Here is a 25,003-nt window from a genome sequence, read left to right as displayed (position 1 = left end):
CGTGTGCATTTCTTGGTGTGTGTGTGTGTGTGTGTGTGTGTGTGTGTGTGTGTGTGTGTGTGTGTGTGTGTGTGTGTGTGTGTGTGTGAAAGTGTGTACTCTCCATTCACACTGCATTCCTGCCCAGCAGCAATTGAGCAATCTGGTTTTCAAAGAATATACAAAGTGTTCAATCGTTCACAAGTCAGAGTCTGGAAAGGTCAGGAGTGCTTCTCTGGGACTCATAAGTGAATCTTGAATGCTATACTGAGAGACAATGTTCTTATTGATGGTGTCACATTTGGGATGCTAAACTTTGCCTTTTCAGATAAACAAAAAATAATCAATTTTGTTATTTCAGAGAAGAGCATGGGAGTTGCCTTGGTGTATTGGCTAATATTTCTCCCTCCATTAACATCACTAGAACAGATCAGTTTGCCTTTATTAATTGCTGTTTGTGGGACCTTGCTTTGCACAAATTCACTGCTGGGCTTCCTCCTTGATAACAGTGAGAATGCTATAACAAGTACTTTATTGGCAGGAAAGGACTTTGAGACTTGCTGAAGTCATGAAAGATGTTATATAATTGCAACTTTCTTCTGGGAATTTTCCTGCTCCACATTTTTTTCCTTTTCCCTTTGGCTCCAGTCACTTCACCAACTGGCGTATTGATTTGTTTAAGCACCACAGAACATTCCCTTAGTTGTTTCCTGCCGCCTAAAGTTTTGCATCTGCCTGGCTGCCTTCTTCTCTCCCCTGTATCTTCAGGCACCAATCTAACCTTGAACATTGTATTTTGGATAGGGAAGGGTGAGTAGAGAAAAAGCTGCATAGTTAAAACAACCTGGGCTTGAGTAGATTGAAGCTTGTTGCCTTCCCGTCACAATCTCCACACACTAATCGTTTGCCCTAAGTTAAAGAAATAGTTTAAGTTTCTACACCTTCTTCTGTATGATATGGGCACTGGGTAGGCATATTACATGCCATTACATAATACCAATTATGAGAAGGTCTGTTCCAGAAAATATTTATGGAGTCTTGAATAGTGTTTCTCTTGGTGACACCTTTTGTTTCCTTACTTCTTGCATTTGTAGTGTCACTTTGCTAAAAAAGAATATAGTTGGTGGATCTGATGTTGCCTGTCACTTAGCTTGGTTTTCTAGTAGTAAGTTCTGATCATTGTCTTTAATCTTCATTGCTTATTAATGTCTTTAATAAAACCTAGAGGATGTGATCTCGACATCATTATTGAGGCCAAGGCTGACTGACCTGTGCTGAGCTTTCACGACTGCAGCAGGTATCAAAGCCCTTCACCACTAATAAAATACCATATACAGCATTCGGTTCTTGAACCAACCTGCACAACACTACACTGCAGTATAGCAACTCTAGGACCACTTTGATCACTTTGCACTACAATGGACCTTGGTTATTTTTTTGTTCTAGTTGTGCTCTTTCTTGTAAAAATTGTGTATAATTTGTGTTTAATTTGTGTTTTTCTTGTGAATGCTGCTTATCTGATGCTATGTGCCTGTGATGCTGTTGCAAGCAAGTAAGTGCACACATGTACTTGTGCATACGACAATAAACTCAACTTTGACTTTGACTTTTATCAAGGAAGAATCCCAGCAGTCAATTTGTGCAACAGCAAGGTCCCACAAATAGCAATTAATAAAGATAAACTGATCTGTTTTGTGATGTTAATGGAGAGATAAATATTGACTAAGACACCAAAGTAAGTGCCTTGCCCTTCTTTGAACTAACAAAATGAAATCTTTTTTGTCCATTACTCAGGTCCTGACAATACAAGCAAGCCTACTGTTAAAACATAAGTTCCCTGTCTTGTAAGTTGTCTTGTATGAGATTTGTTGGGCTGCAGGTTTGTAAAGTGTGAATTTTAGCACTGTTGCCTTTTTAGACAGCTGTTAGCTGGAATCAGTTTTCAGGTAAGGGATCAAGGTTGCTATCAATCCCCTCCCCAATGACATCAGTCTAAGTCCAGGTTTTTGTAACTGGCGAACCTTATTCATATTTTGCTGTTCAGCTTGTCCACAGACTGAGGCAAACCAAATTACAGAATATAGAATGTATGAGCAATATATGAGCAAGAAAAACTGGTGCATTTAGAGAAAACTGGAAGAGAAACAAATTGAATGATGAACTAGTGTTAGATGGAGAAAGCTGAGCAGAAGCTCATAAGGAGTCGAAGTACAAGCATTGACTTGTTGTGAATGATCTTCGATTTAGTAATTGCTTTGTAACTGTGTAGAACGCAGTCACTGGGCGCTGAGATTTCAGAGCTATTGTTCATTTTTTGTTCATTTTGTCTTTTACTAAAGGTTATAAGTGTAGCAAAAATGATAAAGCATTGCAAGATGTATGTGTTCAGCACAGATTACAAACTCCCTGTTGATTCAGCATAGTTGGATTTTATTGCTTATTGCAATGACCTTACAATAGGCCTTTATGGCATTATTATGAAATACTCCTTGAAATAATTTTTGGTGTGTGTGTGGAGAAATTGACACAGTAATAGATTATTTCCAAGTTTGTAGAAGTCATCATTCTTAACAGAAACCTCAACTAGGCAAGAAAATGTCAAGTCGTATTAACTTCTTGACCTTAGCTGTTTGTTCACATAGGCCCGTTGTTCATTCTGTGCTGTTTTAAGGGAGCTCTAAGCTGGTCAGGAGCACAAGTGCGATTTTGGTCACTATGGCAAATGCAAGGACATCAGGCATTGCTTGTAATCACCCCTGAACCTTCATCTCTGTTGATTTCTCTGGAACTGAATGGCAGGAGGTGAGTACAATCGGCAGCTAATGTTCTAACATTCATTTCCCACCCAGGGAAACGTGTATCAGAAATTCATCCATGGTCATTGGGACTAAACATGATATAATGTAATATCAATGCATAGAACTCTTCCTCAGAAACAAATTTCAGAAGCTGAATACAAATCATAATGTAAAAACATAGTGCATTCAGTGTTGATGCCAGAGGATGGATTTCCAGGCATAAGGTCATAGGCTGGGCAAACTCTTATCTTAAGTTATTAAAATGACAGGGAAAATACATACAGGTACACAGGAAAAGAAAGTTTTTGAAATAAAAAAGACAACTATGCCTGGAAATTCATCCTTGGTCATTAGCACTGAATGTGTGGAGCAGCTCTATAGCATGTTTAGCACTGATGACCATGGTTGAATTTCTTGGCTCATGTTTTCGTGCAAAGGTATAGAATCACCTGTTGGAGACAATGGTGAAAGCAAAAATCCATTGTAGGTTTTAAAAAGAATTGAATGAATATTTGAAAAAGAAAGTGAAACATTCGTTGTAAGAACAGGAGATTGGGAATGAACAGCTAATTGTTTCATAGACAAAAGATACAGCAGAAGCTGGAATCTGGAGCAAAAAACAAATTACTGGAGAAACTCAGTGGATCAAGTAGCATCCGTGGAGCCAGAAAGATAGTCAATGTTTTGGGCCAAGACCCTGCATGAGGTGGCTAATAGTACCTCATATTCTGCCTGGGTAGTCTACAAACTAATGGTACGATGGTCAAATTTTCCAGTTTCAGGTAACCCACACCTCTTGTGTTCTTTTCTCTCTCCTTCTGATCCCCCAGGTTCTCTCACCACCCCCCCCCTTTCCATTACAACCCACCCCAGCACCCTCATCACCCAGTTCTTTCCCCTCCCCTACCTGGTTCCATCTGCCCATCACCCACACACTTAACTCTCTTGGTCTCCTATTGCCTCCCCCACTGGTTCCATTTGTCCTCCCTTGTCTGGTTGAGCATCACCTTCCTTACTTGGTAAATTGGTTTATTGTTGTCACATGTGTCACATGTACCGAGGTACAATGAAAAACTTGTATTGCATGCCGTCCATGCAGATCATTTCATTGTAACAGTGCATTGAGGTAGTACCAAGGGAGAACAAGAACAGGATGCAGAATAAAGTGTCACAGTTACAGAAAAAGTGCAGTGCAGGCAGAAAATAAGGTGTAAGGCCATAGCAAAGTAGATTGTGAGGTCAAAAGTCCATCTTATTGTATTAGGGAAGCATTCAATAGTCTTATAACAGCGGGATAGAAGCTGTCCTTGAGTTCTTTTTATCTTAAAAATTTGCCATGAAGTAAGTACTTTGAGTGCTTTCAAAGAATCAAAGACATGGGCAGGCATTCCTGCTACTAGACCTGGACATAATGGATCATCAGGACAGAGATGGCAGAAGAAAATTAGACTACTTGACTGCACAGCTCCACATCAATGGGTTATTTTACCTGTGGAGTGTCATTCCTGTCCATTTGCCCTCTACCTGCTACACTCAAAGGCCCAAGTATAACAAGGAAACCAATTTCTGTTATAGGCTTAGCAAACTGCCATTTGTATCTCATTGATTCATCAGGGTCAATATATGATTAAAGACCAACATATCAATAATATTTAACTGTGTAGCAAATTCATTTAGGCATCTGTGCTCTCTTCCTAATGGAGAGAGTTCCTTCTGCTGAACATGAGTCAGAAGTACTGTTAAAAATATGCATGTGTGGACATCAGAAGAGGGCAAAGTGGGACTCATCAGTGGTTGAATAAGGCACTAACATTTGCTAAGCAGCCATATTCCTGGATCTTTGAAAGATATACCAAAGACCTTCTAGCAATAGTGAGCTAAACCCTTGCACTACACACCTTTAAGAGAAGGAAGAACAAGAATGAAAACCACATCATGAGTGATTAGAATCTGCAGAACGACTTCCACTTCATTCTGGGAATGAGCAAAAACTCTGTCTCAGTACCCTTTATTCATTTCTCTGGTTGTTAAAGTACTTCAATCTTCAAGAAATAAGAACATTGAAGTATCTTATTTAATGCACCTTGTTTAACAAACCAATAGCTTGTACAAGTTTTATATCCGTCTTACCCTAGTGTGCTTGATAAAGTATTGGCTTCAAAAATGCAGCTTATTTGTGAATCAGTAAGTAATGTTACCATTGAATTGAAGTTGAGTCAACTACTAATATGCAGTGGATATCAAAACTTATTTTGCGTATAGAGCAGTCTCATTATAACACGTGTCATATATACAGGCAGACTAAACTCATATTTATACCAAGTGTACATGCAATGATCAAAGTTTCATGCTAGCACTCAAGAAAACAAACTCCTACCCAAAGCATGTGGTAACCAGAATTACTTCAAATAGCAACAGACATGGGAAGGCACCAAAGGATACGGGCAGAGAGGACTGGATGGGAGTGAAAGGGGTAGGGAAATTCAGTTGAACATCCTAATATCCCATTTATACACCAATCCCCAAAACAATTTCACTTTGCTCTTCTGCAATTAACTTCTTGTTAATAGTGTGAGCTAAACACTGAAGTAAATCAAATCCAAATTACATCATTTTAACTTGGACCAAATCTGCGGAAACAGAAATATCTGAATTTTGACCCAAGGCCTGAGTTTGAATCTAAAGCTTCTAAAGATCATGGTGAAAATCACAACAAATGGCTCACAACTCCACATACTGCAGACAAGAGATTCTGCAGATGCTGGAATCTGGAGCAACACACACAAAATGCTGGAGGAACTCAGCAGGTCAGGCAGCATCTATGGAGGGAAATAAACAGTCAACGTTTAGGGTCAAGACCCTTCATCAGGACTGCTCTCTTCGAGGTATGCCTACCCTGAAGAAGTCTTCCTCTTCTCTTGCAGTCCTAATGAAGGGTCTCAGCCCGAAACGTTGACTATTCATTTTGCTCCATAGAAGCTGCCTGACCTGCTGAGTTCCTCCAGCATTTTGTGTGTGTTGCTCCACATACTGTAATTTAATTATTTTAATTCCAGACCTAACTCTGGTGGCAAAAGCAGAAATGGGCAAAGAGCTTGCAAATAGATTTATGTAGGGGCGCTGTGATGTCATTGGGACGTTGATGCTCTTTTAATTGGGTGGATCACAACTGATGTCCAACAACAAACACATCAAACTGATATGAGTGAAAGCTGTATTTGAAGTGACTTGGTTAATGTGTTCTGCTGTGGAGAATACATTCTAAAATAACTAGTTTCTGGATTTATTTAGGGTTGCAAGATTTAGCAGATCCTGTTCAGGGATGCCATCGTAATCTCCCAGATGACTGTTTTTGGGTTGTCTGCTGGACCCTCGGACTTTTCTGTCTTGGAACCTTGCAGCCTAATAGCACGATCATTGAATTCTCTCACTAAGTAATCCCCACACCCCTTTCCCACACCCTCCCCCACCAATCATACTTCTTCGTTTCTTCCCTTTCCTAGCCTATCGCTCTTTTTTCTACCCACTTTTTTTCTTTCTCCTTATCTTTGACCCATACCCCGGTGGATCTGCTCTCCCCTCCTCCCCTGCACCTGCCTATCACAATCTCTTACCTGAATCTATCTATCACCATCTTGTGCCCACCCCACCTCCCCTCTTTTGTCCACCCATCACTGCTCTGCTTTTCCCTCCTATATATTGGGCTTTCCCTTTTCCTATCTCCAGTCCTGAAGAAGGGTCCTGACCTGAAACGCTGACTGCCTGCTTTTCTCCACAGATGCTGCCTGGCCTGCTGAGTTCCACCAGCATCATCGTGTTTTTCATCTAGATTCCAGCATCTGCAGTCCTTTGTTTCTCTGGACCCTTGGACTGTCAGTCATGCACCCATAGTTTAACTCTGCACCCCATTGTCAGCTGATCTTTCCTGCAGATAAAGACGTTGATAGTTTCCCGCAAAGGAGGAATCACAGGCTTTTGCTTGTTGTTTATTCATTAGGAGTGAGAAGAAGCCTTGGGGAAAACACAAAAAAGATTAAAAGAATTGGCTTAAAGTCATGAAGCTCTATATTTGAAAAGTTGGCATTGTCCTCTTTAGAGAAGGTTAAAAGCAGGTTTGAGAGAAGTGTTTAAAATCATGAAGAGAGTAGACAGAGGGAAACTGTTCCCAGTGATGGAAGGCACAGATTTGAATTGATTGACAATTGAACAAGGACAGAAGAACATAAGAAAATAGGAGCAGGAGTAGACACCAGGCTCTTGAAGTCTGCCCTGCCATTCAATATGATGGCTGATTTATGCTGGCCTCAGCTCCTTTTCTGTGCCAGTTCCCTATAACACTTAATTCCTCAATCTTTCAAATATTTATACACCCAGACACAATAAGCCAAGTGACTTCCTTTTGCATGGTAGTAAGAATCCTACTTTAAACAAACTGGGGTTAGATTTTGGAAAGCATTGGCTGTTGGTATTATGATTGCAGATTCAATTGTCGTCAACAAAAAGAAAACAAATAAATAAATATTTGAAGGAGAAAAAATGCATGAACCTCAGGGAAAATTAGGGAAGTGGAACTACCCACATTGTTATTCAAATAAATAATGTTCCCTTTTCCCATCTTTACACACACGTCATTTACTGGTGAAGTGCATTCTTAAACTGGAAGAAAACTAAATATGAATTTAACTGAGTTTTTGATATTTTCAAAAATTTCAATCCTTGTACAATTCAGACCACTTAAACTTGGGTGCCATAGTAAATCCCACACAGTTTGTACTTCTGGTTTCTACATGCATATAGGCACCATTTCACAATGGTGAAGACAGTATCTGCTTTTGTAAAGAAAGATAATAATATTCTACCAATGCTGATTTTCATTATTACAGTTCATTGTCATCTGATGAGCTGGAAGGTGGAGAATGATTCTTGGCATTTGTAAACCTTCTGCTCAATTGCAGTCTGTTTTCATTTCTGGTTTGATATTTGGCCCACCTAGCTTTGGATGGCCTTTATTGAATGCTAGGTTCCAACTGATATTAAAGCTGCCTTCCGTAGCTCAATTCAACAGTATCCATTTCAGTTATGCTGTTTGTGAGCCAAAGCATTTAGAAATTATAGTATTGCTTTGTTTCAGGATGTGAAGAACCCTAACGCCATTTGATACCATGACTAAAGCTATAACATAGGATTATTCTGCCTTTGTAAAAACAATTTTACTCCAACTTGGACTTTATCCTCCTTTACAATTCTTAAACCTCCATAGTACAATAGGGTTAAATTATTTGATTTTTGCAAAACCCTGAATTCCACCTGAAACCTATTAGATGCAGATGAATGAGTAGCATTGATAGTAGAATAATGTACAAACATCAGAGACTGGAAATACATAGACAATAGTAACCTTCTGAAGGAATTTCCCGAATATATTGTAAAATGGGAAATCTAATCAAACTTCACAGTATCTTACTCAAAGGTGCCATCTGTCAAAGAATACTTTTAATGCAAAGAAGAAGATCACTACTCTGATTATGTCAACCAATTGCACCTGTGTTTAGAAGGTTTTATGCTTCATGATTGTGCAAATAAGATTGAGGGTGAATGTGAAGCATACCTTCAGACTTACTCTGGGGACAATTTCCTGTTTGTGGCCATAGCAGAATTTTTACTTCCTCAGGTGTAATTTGGTTTTACCAGAATGGATGCCAGACAGTTGTAGCATCGTATAGGATGGTAGTAATCTTACAGCACAAAAAGAAGTCATTTGGATCATCATGTCTATGCTGATCAAAAAAGAGCTCCCCAACCTAATCTCACCTTTCAGCACTAGGGCACTAGGTGTATAACCCTTTAGGTCATATCTCTTCAAGTACACAGCCACATACTATTTGAATGTGATGAAGCTTTCTGTCTTTACCACCCCTTTAGGCAGCGAGTTTCAACCCCACCACCCTCTGGAGGAAAAAAAGTTCCTCATCTCCATTCTAATCCTTCAACCAAGTACATTAAATCCATCCATCTGTTTTTAATGCCTCTGCCAAGGAAAATAAAAGTTTTCTATTTACTCCATCTGGACCGCTCATAATTTCTTGTATTTTAATTAAGACACCCTATCGGCCTCTTCTGCCTAAAGAAAACAACTGTAGCTCACAGCTGCAATTTTCCAGTCCTGGCAACATCTTTGTAAATTTCTGTTACATCCTCTCCTGTGTACAGATACTCCACACCACTCACTATCTGTACCTCCCTAATTGCACACTTCTCTGGATTAAATTCCATTTGCCACTTTTCTGCCCAGCTGCCCAGACCATTTATATCTTCCTACAGTCTGGAACTATCTCTTCACTGCCAACCACATGGCCAGTCTTTGTTTCATTGTCTCCCCTATATTTAGATCTAAGTTATTAATCTACATTAGAAAAAACCAAGGGCTGAGTACTGAGCCATGTGGATCAACTGGTAACCATCTTCCTGTCACAAAACGCCCAAAACACCACTTAGTACTAACATGCCATACTGGAAGGATGAATGCAGACATCCAATTTAATGGTGGCATGGCTTTTATTGCAATAAATAATTCGGTGTGTTCATGAATATAATGGTATTTAATTTCAGGAAAACAGTAAAAACATTAATAACATTCACTTTGTACAAGGCAGTAAATTGAATGGTATAGATGTTGATGTTAGTATGATATTTATTCAGGATCGATGGGAGAAGTTCCAGATTGGAAACATGGAAGTACTAAATTTCCAGGTGTTCTCTAGGATTTAACAACAGTACATTTTCTTAACTAACTCAGTGAGTTACTGCCTGACAACCAGCTTGACGGATGTCTTGGGGAATCAGATTAACATCAACAGAAAATAAAAAGATCATATTGGCTGCCTATCATGAGATTAGATTGGTTGTCCATCTAATGACCATCCTTCTGAGATCAGACAGGTCACCCTCCCACTGAAATCCTCCTCAGACTGGATTGGTCACTCAGCCACTGCCTATTCTCCTGGGAGCAGTCGAGTCTCCCACACTCCTGTCCACATTCATGAGACACCACATCCTCCTTGTGCATTCCTCTGTGCTCTTAGATCTCCTCTGCACATTACACTAGGACACTGGAACTATTCTGGTGATCTTCTACTCAGGTTCTCCCTTGCTCCAGTTCAACTCATTCTGAAATGCTGTTAAATCAATGTCCCTGATAATAGCACTTGAAATAAAACCCCTATTCCTGCAAACAAAAGAACACAACCAGGTATAAAATGGAGCTTGAAATTTAAAGAACTGCTCAATGGAAGAATTTGATTATGTTTAATGATATTAAAATTACATGTGTCAATTATTATTTGTGGTATTGGTATTGGTTTATTATTGTCACTTGTACCGAGGTACAGTGGAAAAACTTGTCTTGCATACCGTTCCTACAGATCAATTCATTACATAGTGCATTGAGGTAGTAAAGGGTAAAGACAATAACAGAATACAGAGTAAAGTGTCACAGCCACAGATGAAGTGCATTGCAGGTAGGCAATAAGGTGCAAGGTCATAACAAGGTATATTGTGAGGTCTAGAGTTCACCTTAATGTACGAGGGAACCATTCAATAGTCTTATCACAGTAGGATAGAAGCTGTCCTTGAACCTGGTGGTATGTGCCCTCATGCTCCTGCATCTTCTGCCTGATGGGAGAGGGGAGAAGAGAGAATGACCCAGGTGGGTGTGGTCTTTAATTATGCTGGCTGCTTCACCAAGGCAGTGAGAGGTATAAACAGAGTTCCTGGAGGGGAGTCTGGTTTCCGTGATGTGCTGGGCTGTGTCCACAACTCTCTGCAGTTTCTTGCAGTCCTGGGCAGAGCAGTTGCCATAACAAGCCGTGATGCATCCAGCTAGGGCGCTTTCTATGGTGCATCGATAAAAGTTGGTGAGTGTCAAAGGGGACATGCCAAATTTCTTTAGCCTCCTAAGCAAGTAGAGGTGCTGGTGAGCTTTCTTGGCTGTGGTGTCTACATGGTTGGACAAGGACAGGCTATTGGTGATGTTCACTCCTAGGAACTTGAAGCTCTCAACCCTTTTGAGCTCAGCACCATTGATGTAGACAGGTGCATGTACACCGCCCCCTTTCCTAAAGAAGTCAATGCCCAGCTCTTTTGTTTTGCTGACATTGAGGGAAAGGTTGTTGTCATGACACCATGTCACTAAGCTCTCTATCTCCTTACTGTACTCTGACTCATCGTTATTTGAGATACGGCCCACTACGGTGGTATCATCTGCCAACTTGTAAATGGAGTTAGAGCAGAATCTGGCCATGCAGTCATGAGTGTATAGGGAGTAGGGTAGAGGGCTGAGAACACAGCCTTATGGGACACCAGTGTTGTGGCGCACCAGTGCTATACATATATACACCCAACTATTCACTTGTTGCATTTCTACTCTTTTCTGAAAAGTTTTGTGTTCATGGCTAATGGATAGTTTCATGTTGTTTATGGATAAACAAATGAAACATCTAAAACCCAGTTGCTGATAAAACTGAAAATGTTTGAAATATCCAGAAGAAGCTGTGGAGAGACAAGAGAGGTAAAATTACAGGTTGAGAAGTTTTCATCAGGACTGAGAATTTCCAGTATTTCCAGCATTTTCTGTTTTATTTCAGGTTCCCAGCACCCGCTGTATTTCTTCTTTGGAATCATCAATTGTTTATTTGTTTCCTGGGAGCAAATATGTGATACAGCCTTGGCAAAAGTTGAAATATCTGAATATGGTGCTAATAATTATTCCCATTGCCTGCTTTTTACACTGAAGAAATTAGTAACAAATCTGCTGGTCTTGCAATAACTTAACTTTATTGTTTTTGCACAGGTCAGAAAATGGAAGAAGAGTGACAGATTCAAACCAGAAAAAATGCTGGTGATAAAGACAGATGATCCAGAATCCTATGCATCCAAGTCGGGCAAAGGCCCGAGATTAGCAGCTCAGTCATCCAAAATGGAATGTCACTGTTGCCAAGGGAAAATCGCCCATAAATCTGATGGATTGTGGGAAACTAGGAGGAGTTCCAAGGTAAAGCAGTTAACATTGTACAAACTTTTTTTTAAAGTGAAACTCTTCTGATTAAAGTTGTTGGACTTATATTTGTTTGGGAATGGAGAATCCTATTACATTCTAACACTGATGATAACTGTTAGTGAGACGACGATGTGAGACAATGTTATTTTTCTCATTGGTTCAAGCATTTGCAAACACTAAAGGCTTTGCATTTATTAACTGTCTTTCATGTCCTTAGGCAGCTGATTTGTTTTTTGGCAATGTAATCATTGTAAATTTGTAGACAAATGCAACAACCAGTTTACTCATAGTGGAACTCAAAAATAGTAACTGAGATAAATGACCAGTTAATGTGAGTGGGCAAAGTCAATTAAAGGTTGAATAACAGCCAGACTATTGGTAGGTTCTGATATTAGGCAATGGTGTAAAATGGGCAATACTGATACAACCACACATCACATGTCACTCCCAATATTCAATTCCATTGAAATTAACAATTGCACTTCAGGCATAATACATAATGTCCAACTGTACAGGTTGCCCTGTGAAATGCATCATCACTCAAAGTCAAATTTGCTCCAAGGAATGCACCTCTAATGTATTCCAATAAGCCACTGAAGATGCACAATTAAACTTAACCTTATCGTTGATATCCTGGTACTGTGAAACTGCAGTACTCCTTCAATGTCACCTTACATTAGTGAATTACCACAAACGCCATTCTTCCAGAATCAACATCTGAGATTACAGCAGGTAAGTCAGAAAATCCTTGGGGAAATTTACCCTTACTTGGTCAAGTTTTGACAGGGGTTAGAGTCCATGATCTTCAGCCTCAGATTGGGAATGTTAGCTTGGAATCTAGCCTTGAAACACACTAGAAAAGTCCTAGCAACCATTTTTTTAATGTAAAGTAGTGTCCTCTTTTCTATTAGGCAAAATGTTAAATGATCTGCTTCTGGTTTTGTTGAGTCAGGATATAAGGATGGAACTGTTTACATTGTATGCTCTAAATCATCAGAAGTGAACCTGGAAATAGGATAAAACCAAAAAAAATATATTAACCACTGAGTGTCCAGCTGATGGTAGGTACAGTTGGTCAACTGAACAGGCCAAAAGGAGGCCTGAGCCATTTCATCTGCTTCATTAGTATCTGTGGCTTTCTTTGGTCATCCCACAGGCGCTCCAAAGCCATTGGCTGGCTTGAGCGCCCAGTCTAGTGAGCTAAATGATCCCCTATTGCATTTTACATGATGAGACAAGGCCCAATAGTCAGTTAGCAGATAAATTTCCATCTGGATAAATTAGAGCTGTGCTGTTCTATTTCTATGGTAATATGGTTTATCTTAAACCCACAAACCCTGTCATATTGGTCTAGATGGGTCACGTTCATGAAAGAATTTGATATTCCTTTTTATGTGGTAGGCCATGTCATTACATCCCAATGCAAGTGATGTGTTGGATTATGACTCAAGATTGATTGCGGCTGTTGGATAATCATGACATTTGTTTCACACAACCTGCTGAGATAAGGCTGACTGTCTCATGAATAGTTTACTTATACCCAAACAGCCCTGGTAGCGATTTAAATTACACTTTGGGAGAGAGGAAATTTTACTTGAGAATTCATTATGCAGACGTATACTGGAGGACCTGAAGTACACCTTGTGTTAAATTTATCGATATCAGCAGCAAATACATGTATTTTGACAGACTTTGCCAACACTATCTATTGTCTATCTCTTGTGTAAACACTAGGCTGAACAGTAACTCCCAAAAATAGATGGCCTGGGGCTATTTCAAGAACAAAAATACAAAGAGTTTGGAGCAGGAATCAAACTCATCCAAATGATCCTCTTCCAGTTAAAATGGAAGCAAGATAAGAAGCAAATGGCCAATCCACTCTCAGGAAAGAATTATGTAACTATGTAATTATGTATTGGGGATTTAAGGCACAATGTTGCCAGAACAATTATGTCAGGCTATTGTTTGGGTAGTTAGTGGGACAACTTACCAAACTTGACACCATTCCCCAAATTGTGCGAGAAGGATTTGTGAGGTCATCTGGGATGGGAATGGCTTTTCTGTGTCCAAATTCTGTGTGTGCCACCTGTTATTCTTATTCTATTTTAACATAGCTACTTGGATACAGCTTGGAAGGATGGATCAGAGGCAGCTGAGAGTCAACCATATTTTCATGGAACTGGGGTAACAGAGGCAGATTTCCTTCTCTGAATAAGATTGAACTAGATGGATTCCTATAACAGTCTGGTATTATCAATACTGAGACTAGTTTTTGCTTCATTTAATTTGGTCAACTAAATTTTATGCATTGACTTTGGATTTTTAGTCCACCCATCTTCAGAGACAGTTCCTCAGGATCGAGCGACTTGCTTCAACTCCGGCTCTGCATGTTCTGAGGTGACTAAGGAGGTCAATGTGGGAACTGCAGACTCTTCCACAGATGGGGCAGGATGTGCCCGATGGGATGGGCAGGTAGCTTGAGAGGTGGTGTGCTCCTTCTGGTGCTCCTGAGAAATGGGGTTGAGATTGTCCACTTCAAGTGGCTATGGAACAGGGATTCCCAAGAGTCAGTGGCAACATAACTAACTGAGTGTAATTAGGGCCTCATTGCTGGGGTGTCATCCTGGGAGAAAACCCTGATATTGGATTGCTTACCTTGCTAGTGGATTTGGAAGATTAACGGAGACAGCTTTGGGAGTATTTCTCCAGTGCTTTGAGGTGCCTTCTGCAGTAGTCCAGGTCCCAGAAGCATACAGGAGGATAAGAACCACTGCTGACAATAACTTCGGTGCTGGGTTAGAGGTCTTGATCTTCCAACATCCTTTTTTTCAGAGGGCTAGCTGGTGCACTGAAGTAATGGTAAATTATGTCATCAGCAACTGCCTTCCCTGAGTGGTGATTCCCAAAGTAGCACAGTGGTGCAGCAAGTAGAACTGCTGCCTCACAGCCCCAGTGACCTGGGTTCAATCCTGAGGTGCAGTACTGTGTGCCCACAGTTTACAAGTTATCCCTGTGACCAGGTGGGTTTCCTCCAGATGTTCTGGTCCCCTCCCACATCCCAAAGATGTGTGGGTTGGTATATTAGTCTAGAACTGTAAATTGCCCTTCTTGTGTAGATGAACGGCAGAATCTGGGGGGAGTTGAGAGGAATATGCAGAGAAGGAAATGGAATTAATATGGGGTTAGCATAAATGAGTGCTTGATTTTCAGAGTGGACTAAATGGGCTGAAGGGCCAGTTTCCATCCTTTGGTACTCTATAACTCTATGGTATGGCAAATAGCCTGTATTTTCAGGTCCGTGTTTTATTGTTTATGTTTTACAGTGGGTGCAGATTGGTCGAGGCCCTTTGTTCAGTGGATGTTGAGTGTAAGAGGATATCTTTATTAGTCACATGTACATTGAAACACACAGTGAAATACATCTTTTTGCGTAGTGTTCTGGGGGCAGCCCGCAAGTGTCACCATGCTTCCGGTGCCAATATAGCATGCCCACAACTTCCTAACCCTTATGCCTTTGAAATGTGGGAGGAAACCCACGCAGACACAGGGAGAACGTACAAACTCCTCACAGACAGTGGCTGGATTTGAACCCAGGTCGCAGGCGCTGTAATAGCGTTATGCTAACCACTACGCTACTGTGCCTGCACCTTCTTGCATGCTTTTGCAAAAAAAGCAATATTTGCTTGGAGTTCAGCCTCCAAGTGCACTTGTATGAAATTTTCATCTGTATAGAGCAACTCGACTACTGAAGTTGAGGTACCTCCAACCCTTGATTCTGGGGTGGAGATGAGGTCAGAGGTGATGAAACTTGTTGGAGCCCTGTGCAGCATGGCTGAGAAAGATTGAAGAAAGCAGCGAGAGGGAAGGTGGAGCACCCTCCTCAGATTTGCTTAGGATCACAACATGCCATTAATGGTGCAGAATAGAGCCAATCTCAGTGCAGAGCAATATCAGGCATTATTAGCCAAGTAAATTAACCACTGCACCACCATCCCTGGTTATGGATAACTAGGCTCATGAGGCTCTAATTGTAAATTCCATCACCATGAACATTTGAGGTGGTTACCTCCACGCTGGACAAATCAAGCAAAGAGTCTTGCACGCAAGAAAGAACAATTATTTCATCAATTAACAAGTTCCAACTAGAATATTTCAATGTTTTATCACCAAGCAAGCATTTATTACATATTTATTGTAATAAATAACTATTTGTTGTTGGCAAATAGTCCTTTCTGATTTGTAGGCAAAACACCAGAAGTACTCTCTCATCCCCTGATTAACTATTAATAGTGTCACCTGAATTCCTTTTCATTTAGAGATAATACTGGCTCACATGCTGCATTTTGCAAACGGGTATTAGTACCTGCCTATTCATAGATGCATGAATTTACTTTCAATATATATTTTATTGGAGGCAGATTTTGCTTTGCATGCAATTAAAACAATCCTATAGGACATGAAAAAGATGCAATAAAAATGTCATGTGGGAGTGGTGATCCTTTAGGTGTTTCTCATTTTGCTTCATTTTTGTGTTGTTCTTATTAACAATGTACTCTGTATTTGCAATCAATGTTATGGTGTGATATGTTTCAGTAAATAGTTGATGAAAAACAGAAGTATCTGAAAACTTGCAAAAGGGTGAGTAGGACCAGAATAACTCCGTGGATTTTAAGTCCACTAACCCAAAGCAAATTGACCGTATCCTGTAATCCAATAACTGGGCTTGATTAATACCTAAGCATTCTTAATGTAACTGCTTTGTTGTGACCCACTATGATTTCAGCTAACTCGCGACCTCCCTTTGCTCCCTTGAGACCCTTTGAAAGCTTTTTTCCATCTTTTGATCCGCTATCTTGATGACTGCTCTTGAGACTTGACATCAATTTTTTATTGGATAAATCTACAAAGAACCCTGGGACCATGGGAAAAGCACTATATAATTGGAACTTGTTGTTGATGCCATAGGAAATTAAGTTCAAGCATGCAATTTCCCCTCCATTCCCTCTGTCAATTCAGTCCAACGGATCTTTTCTGGTAACCAAGGGGCTTGCTTGAATCATGCAGAAGTTGTTTATTTTCTACCAGCAACACTCCCTGTCCTAGGGTTTTGCCCTCCCTCCTGAACCTTACTGCCCCCACTTGCCTTTATAGGCATATCGAAGGACCACAGCTTGCATCATAGCAGCCCCGACTCCAAATATTCATCTCCTGTTAACTGCTCTTAAGTGTCTGCATTTCACTGGTAGAGATGATATTGAAACCCAAGATCCAGTATCTTATGTACCTGAAGCCTTCTGTTCATGTGTGTAGGTAATGGATCCTGTGCTTGCCCCAGAGCAGCTTAGTTAATGTTTAGACATTTATTTGTGGGAAACAAGAATGGTTTGGAAGCAGCAAGCCACTGCATCTGGAACCATTGATGGGGGGACTGAATTCTTCAGACTTGCAGAAGAGATGAACTTGATAAAAACAAAACATTTTCACTTCTACTGTTGAATTTCAGTACAATAAACATTTTTCAGATCTGTGCTTGAATCAGATTAGTTACTAGTACATCAGGCCTGGTACATACTGTTCGGGTCTGAGTTTAATGGACCAGGATTACAATAGAAGCAAACAAAGGGAGCTAGGCAACATTAAGACTATTCCACAAAGTGAGATGCCCCAGGGAAAACAAATTGAACAATATTTGTGCAAGAACTGGGAAAACAAAAAAAAATAATTGTGGGAGTAAAATCATACAAGTTTACTGTAAAATTTTGGATCAGCATAAACGCTAAATATTCTAGTGTTAAGAGTACAAATAAGATGTGTTATTCAAACCTAGTTTATTTGAACTGAATAATATTGCCATATTTTAATGGGAAGCGAGGGGTGAACCTGGGTTTTAGCTTGGCCTGACGAATGGAAGATATAGGTCATTTTTACTCTCAGGCCTCATTTAAAAATGCCAGTCCTGACTGCCGCAGGAAGCTGGAGTCAGACAAGCAACTGAGATTCAGCCAGATACCTTCAGAAATGGGTCCTGGCAACCAAGTTGCCTGCAGTAGTCTTAATGGGTTGGGTGTGGTGGAATGGTGCAGGGAGAGGGACAGAGTGGTGCAGCAGACAGTGCAGACGCCTCACAGCTCCAGCATCACAGGTTTGATCTTGACCTCCAGTGCTGTCGACTTGCCAACTTCTCCACGTGGCCCCTTAGTTTCCTCCAGGTACTCCGATTCCGCTCACATTCCAAAGACTCACTAGGTTAATTGGCCACTGTAAATTACTCCTTGGTGTAGGGTAATGGCAAAAGGAATCAAAGGGAACTCAATGAGCATGTGTGAGAGGAAATATCTTGCAGAGGTACTGAGAAATCAGGAAGGGGGAATGGGACATTGGGATTGCTCCCCTGGGAGCTGACATGGACCCAGTGGGCTGAATGGCCTCCTTTACTGTTATAACACAAAGATCTTTGGATATCAGAGAACATAGAACAGTACAGCACAGTACGAGCCCTTTGGCCCACGGTGTTATGCCGACGTACAGTATATAAACGTACTCCATGATCAGTCTAACCCTTCCCTCCCATGCAGCCCACAAACCTCCATTTTTCTTACATCCATGTGCCTATCCAAGACTCTCTTAAATGTCCTTATTGTATCAGCCCCTACCACCACCCCCGGCAGTGCGTTCCAGGCACCTACCACTCTCTGTGTAAAAAACTACCTTTGACATCTCCCCTAAAACTTTCCCCCACTCACCTTAAGCAGATGTCTCTGGTATTCGCCATTGCCGTCCTAGGGAAAAGGTGCTGGCTGTCCACACTATCTAAGCCCCCCATAATCATATACACCTCTATCAAGTCGCCTCTCATCCTCCATTGCTCCAAAGAAAACATGGAGTTGGTAGAGGAAAATGGAGCTGAGGTTAAAGGTTAGCCATATTCTGTTGAATGGTAGAGCAGTCATGTAAGGCCAAATGGCCTTTACTTGCTTCTATCTCTGATGTTTTTATGCCCAAAATGCTCACCTGTAGTTCCTCTGTGTGCAGTGCCTGAAATAATAACCAATTTACTTTAATCTAGTCATTGGCTCCATTGGAGGGAGAAGGCATTTTAAATGTATTATCAAATGGATCCTACTTACTGTTGATTTAGTCATTGACACTCAGTTCAGAATGGAACTGACTCCAGACCTAATCACAGCCCCGATCCAATAATGGACACAAGAACTCATTGTTAGGAACAATTGCAGATATTGATCAAGACTTTAATTAAACAAGAGTAGCACCAAGAACTACCAATAGCATCCCAAAGGTTGATGGGTGTTAAAGAGAGAACTCTTCAGTGACACGGTGACCAAAACTGACAGATGACATTCCTCCCAGTTTTAAGACATCCTCCCTGGCCTAGGGGCAGAAATCTTCGAACTGCTGCTGGATTGAGATGATTTAAATTAGCAGAGGAGCAGGAATTACAGACGGGTCTTTATTATCCTGGGTTAGTACAATGCAAGTTAATGTCATTATCCATTCTGAATATCAGCAGAACTTCTCAGAGATGGCAGCATTTGATATACACTGAGATATTCCAACCCTAAAAACTTCCAAATTGGAACTGTCAAACTAATTGACATAACTATCTGGAGTACATCCTTCCTTAAATCGGATAGCAGAATGAGAAGACAAGATCTGAAAGGTTATGGCAAAAGAAACAGGAACATGAGCCCAAGATAAGGTTTTTCCAGAGATTTTTTTTCCACAGGAAGAATTTGTAGTGACATTCATGGAGTTGCAAAAGGCACTGTTAAAAGAGCAATGATACAGAAAATTTAAAACCTTTAATTATTGTCAACATATTATCCTTGTTTTATCCCTATAGCATTGTATTTCTGCATTCATTTGAGGTGTCATTGATATATAGAGTCAAAGTCATAGAGAGATACACCACAGAAACAGGCATTCACCCCATTGAGTCACTAACCACCCATTTACACTAAGGTAAGGTAAGATAAGGTATCTTTATTAGTCACATGTACATTGAAACACACATTGAAATACATCTTTTTGCGTAGAGTATTTTGGGGGCAGCCTGCAAGTGTCGCCACGCTTCCGGCGCCAACATAGCACGCCCACAACTTCCTAACCTGTACGCCTTTGGAACGTGGGAGGAAACCGGAGCACCCGGAGGAAACACGCGCAGACACGGGGAGAATGTACAAACTTTTTACAGACAGCGGCCGAATTTGAACCCGGGTCGCTGGCGCTGCAAAGCGTTACGCTAACCCCTACACTACCGTGCCTGCCCTAATCCTGCATTAAGCCCACTTTTATTCTCCCACATTACCTGCTTCTGAGGCACAGCAGGGGAGGGTGGAGTCAAGAACAGTTATAGTGATAGGAGATAGTTAGGGGGACAGACGGGAGATTCTGTGGCCATGAGTGTGGACCCAGGATGGTATATTGCCTCCAGTGTGCCAAGATCAAGGATATCTTCGAGCAGTTGCAGAACACTCTCAAGGGGGAGGGTAAGCAGTCAGAGGACATTGTACACATTGGTACCAATGACATAGGTAGAAAAAGGGATGAGGTCCTGCAGTGTGAATATAGGGATTTAGGCAGAAGGTTAAAAAGCAGGACCTCTGGATTACTCCAGGTGCCACACACTAGTGAGGGGAGGTATAGAAGGATAAGGCAGATGAATGCATGACTGAAGAAATGGTGCAGGAGGAAGGGATTCAGGTATTTTGACTATTGGGATCTCTTGTGGGTCAGACGTGACCTGTACAAGAGGTACGGTTTGCACCTGAATTGGAGGCGGACCAATACCCTGGCGGGGAGATTTGCTGGAGCTGCTCAGGAGGGTTTAAACTGTGGGACCCAAAGTAGTCATGTGGCAGATAAGAAAGTTGAGGCAAATATAGAAATTAAAGTGAGCAATTCCAATAGGCAGCAGCAGGACAGGGAGCAAGGATGTTCTGACAGGCTAAAATGCATTTATTTAATGCCAAGAAGCCTGACAGGTAAGGCAGATAATCTCAGGGCATGGATTGGTCCATGGCACTGTGATATTATAGCTATTACGGAAACATGGTTAAGGGAAGGTAGTTTAATGGCCCAGGGTAAAGTTACTACAGGCATATCCGGAGAGAATATTCCTGGGGAATATCTTGTGTGGCTTTCTGGGTAGAACTTAGAGATAAGGAGGGGGTGATCACCTTGATGGGATTGTACTACAGGCCCCCCAATACTTAGAGGGAATTAGAGGAGCAAATGTGTAGGAGGTTCCCAGATAGTGGTAGGAATAATAGGGATGTAATAGTAGATGATGTTAACTTCCCTGAGTTGACTGAGACTTAAAGAATTAGATGGGGCAAAATTTGTTAAGTGTGCCCAGGAAAGTTTCCTCAAGCAATATGTAGATGGCTTTACAAGAAAGGGGCAACACTCGACCTCCTACAGGAAAATGAGCCTGGGCAAGTGGCTGAAATGTCAGTCGGGGAGCAGTTTGGGACCAGTGACCATAATTCTATTAATTTAAAAATATTTGTGTAAAAAGATAGTCTGGTCCACAAGTTAAAGTCCTAAATTGGAAGAAAGCTAATTTTGATGGCCTTAGACAGGAACTTGCAAAGGTTGATTGGGAGAGGCTGTTAGCAGATAAAGGGAAGTCTGGCAAATGGTAGGCTTTTAAAAGTGAGATAGAGTTCAGGCCAATATGTTCCTGTAAGAGTGAAGGGCAAGGCTGGCAGGATTAGCACATTTTTGAATGACAAGGGATATTGAGGCTCTGGTCAAGAAAAAGGACACATATGTCAGGTTTAGGCAGCTGGGATCCAGCAAAGCCCTTAGGAGTATATGGGATGTAGGAGTACACGTAAGAAGGAAATCAGGAAGACAGATGGGAAGATTATGATATCCTTGGCAGATAAGGTAGAGGATAATCCTAAGAGATTCTTTATTAAGAGCAAAAGGGTAACTAGAGAGAGAATAGGTCCCCTTAAGGACCTGTTTGGAGGTCTATGTGTGGAGCCAAAGGAGATAGATGTGGTGTTAAATAGATACTTCTCATCTGTATTTACTGTGGAGAAGGTCATGGAAGCTAGAGAATTTAGGGAAGAAAACAGTTGCTGGTAGATCTGAGGTACATGAAGGTGGATAAATCACCAGGGCTTGACCAAGTATATCTTAGGATATTGTGGAAAGCAAGGAAGAAATTGCTGGGGCCGAGCAAAGATTTTTGTATCTTCCTTAGCCAGGGATGAGGTACTGGAAGACTGAAGGATAGCTAAGAAGGGCTGCAAGGACAAGTCAAGGAACTACAGGCTGGTGAGCTTAGCATCAGTGGTGGGAAAGTTATGGAAGGAATTCTGAGAGAGAGGATCTATATGCATTTGGAAAGGCAAGAAATGATTAGAGATAGTCATGGACTTTAGGAAGGCTTTTGACATGGGATCCAGATTGAGCTAGCCAAAGGGATACAAAGTTAGTTTGATGGAAGGAGTCAAAGGTGAAGGTTTGTTTTTCAAATTGGAGAACTGTGACCAATGGTGTGCCAGAGGGATCATTCCACACAGATAGCACCCAAGGTCAAGATTTTATGCGGATTTCTGGCACTATGAGACAGCAGCTCTACCAGATACATTACTGTGCCACGGTATACCTTTAAGAAATTTAGCTGATTTTTTTTCAGTTGTATATCATGGTTTAAACATACTGGTATTAGATTAGTTGATTAAAAACAGATAATATATTAACAGAAAAATTATTGTGCCAGGGAAGCCAATGTCAAACAAAGCAGTTGAAAGGAAATTTCTGTTTGGTTTGTTGAAAGAGAGCTTCCTTTTCATTGCAAGTCCATTAACAGGCTTCGGAAGAGACTTATAAGGTTAGAAGGAATGTTAAGTGAGTCCATTTTTAAAACTATTCAGTATTAATTGGTTATTGTTAAATCCTTAACTAAAGTCAAGAAGTTATTGCTATTTCTAACACCCACAAAGCTGTTGGAACCTGACCCTTCCTGAATGCATAGGCTGCATAAATTTTATCTTGCAGGCCATAGTTCTTGAAACTGGTGATATGCTAAATTTTAAATAGTAACAAGATATTGATAAAAATCACTGAAAGGAATGCATGCCCTATTTAATCAGAATTTTAACTGTGAGACAGTTAATTCCATTCTGACAGTGTTTTTCCTCTGAGTTATTGTGTTTCTTCAGAGGTGAAAACGATTGGTGTTTCCTAATCAAATTACTGGGCAGCTATGAAAGGACTGTGAGGAAGTATCCGGTTTTAATGTGTTTAATTCAAAGGACATTTACAACATATCGTTTTGTCAAATGTTGTTCAGTAGGTTTCTGTCTTCAGTCTGAATCAGAGGTTGTGGGTTGAAAACACACTGCAGAGGCTTGAGCACAGAAATGAAGCTTGATACTCCAGATACTGAGGGAGTGCTGCACTATCAGAGAGATTCTATCTTTTGAATGAAACCGATGCTCTCTTGTTTCTCACAGGGAATATAAAATATTCCATGAGGCTATTTCGAAGAGGTGTAATGGAGTAATTCTGGTTCTTTTGGTCAATACTTCCTTCAATTAACAGCACTGAAACAAACTTACCACATTACTGTTTGTGGGAATTTTGTACAGATTAGCTGTTTTTCCTATATTACAACAGTAACTACAGTTTAACTGTATTTCATTGGCTGTGAACTGCTCTTTATAAATTTAAATTGTTGTATCTTGTGAGGATATAATTGGTGGGAGGGGGCTAGGGTGACTGGGAAGGGTAGTATTGGGAGAGGAACTTTCTCCTTCAAGTTTGATTCTTAGTTCATGATTTTTTTATGGCATAAAGGGAAGTCTTTCTGAAAGAGCTTCCACTTAGTTCCATTCCTCTGCACTTTCTGGGTACCTTTCTTGCAAACAGAACACCTGGCATGTGTTTTAGTGTTGTATGCATACTTAACAGATGGTAAATTTCAAATTGAGCCAAATTAAGTCTTACTCATCTCCACGGCCTGCCTTTGGGCTAAAATGTTATCCCTTGGGCGGCACGGTAGCATAGCGGTTAGCGCAACGGTACTACAGCGCCAGCGATCGGGGTTCGATTCCCATCACTGTCTGTAAGGAGTTTGTATGTTCTCCTGTGTCTGCGTGGGTTTCCTCCGGGTGCTCCGGTTTCCTCCCACATTCCAAAGACATACGGGTAGGTTAATTTGGGTTTAAAATGGGCGGTGTGGACTCGTTGGGCCGGAAGGGCCTGTTACCACGCTGTAAATAAAATTTAATTTAAATTTAAAATTTGTTTTGTCTTTCCATTATCAGTTTCTTATAACTAAAACTCTGCATCCCTCACATTGATATAATGCTTCTTAACATCCCAGCATATTCCACAAGGGGTAGAGAGCACGCTGTGACTTTACTGTCAACCAATTATTTTGTGTGGTTTGTGGATAACCCTGAATACAATTTTATTCTTCTATAAACAAGATGAATAAGTAAATTAAAAATAGCATTAACTGTTACTGCAATAAAAAATAGAATTTACTCTGATACTTCTTGCTTTAAAAGACCTTAAACAAGGAAAATCTAAAAGTTGATCATTATCTTCAGCAATTTTAGTTCATATGAAATAATTTTTAAGAAACTCTAACAGCTGGATTAGAAATCAAATCATATTTGATATGATGTTACAGTGTGTGGGAGACATGTCCTGCATTACATGAATACTTAACTAACCTTGGAAAAGTATACACAAATGAGGAATGAAGTAATTTGGTAGCACAAAGCCAAAACACTTAGAGGGAATCAATATTTAGATCCAAGAAGGAAATGACTGTCTTTAAACCAGATTTTAGTGTTTCCAACAATAAATTGGTTTCCGGCATGGAACTCAACCATTCAAGCCTGATCTGTGCTTTTATCTCAATTCATTGATGGTGATGATAGAGGTACCATAGGTGGCTTTAAAACCTTAATCTAAGGAGGGAATTCTAGCCAGAGTTTCTGGTCTTGATCACAATTCATGCAGCAAAGTGTCCATTGTCACTTGGTTCAGGATCTGGCTTGGATTAGAAGCCTACTGTTGTCTAATGGTTTTTCCACTGCAGAAGGTTACACATGAGAAATGGCCAGCTGGTGAGTTGAGGGAACCACTAACTGTGTAAGTCAGTACTTCAGTACAGTGAGAA

At 40.6% G+C, this 25,003-nt stretch overlaps 1 protein-coding gene across 1 annotated transcript in view; it reads left to right on the top strand.

The window, feature by feature from the left end:
* sgk1 (serum/glucocorticoid regulated kinase 1) overlaps nt 1-25,003 on the top strand; it is an 84,728-nt gene that overhangs the window by 19,204 nt on the left and 40,521 nt on the right. Inside the window, exon 2 of the mRNA XM_052024718.1 lies at nt 11,626-11,826. Coding sequence (XP_051880678.1) covers nt 11,626-11,826 — 201 coding nt within the window. The remainder of the gene's footprint in view (nt 1-11,625; nt 11,827-25,003) is intronic.

Source organism: Pristis pectinata, chromosome 10 (genome assembly GCF_009764475.1).
Source record: "Pristis pectinata isolate sPriPec2 chromosome 10, sPriPec2.1.pri, whole genome shotgun sequence".
NCBI lineage: Eukaryota > Metazoa > Chordata > Chondrichthyes > Rhinopristiformes > Pristidae > Pristis > Pristis pectinata.
The sequence above is the reverse complement of the archived record's forward strand: the minus strand, read 5'-3'. Positions and strand labels throughout refer to the sequence as shown.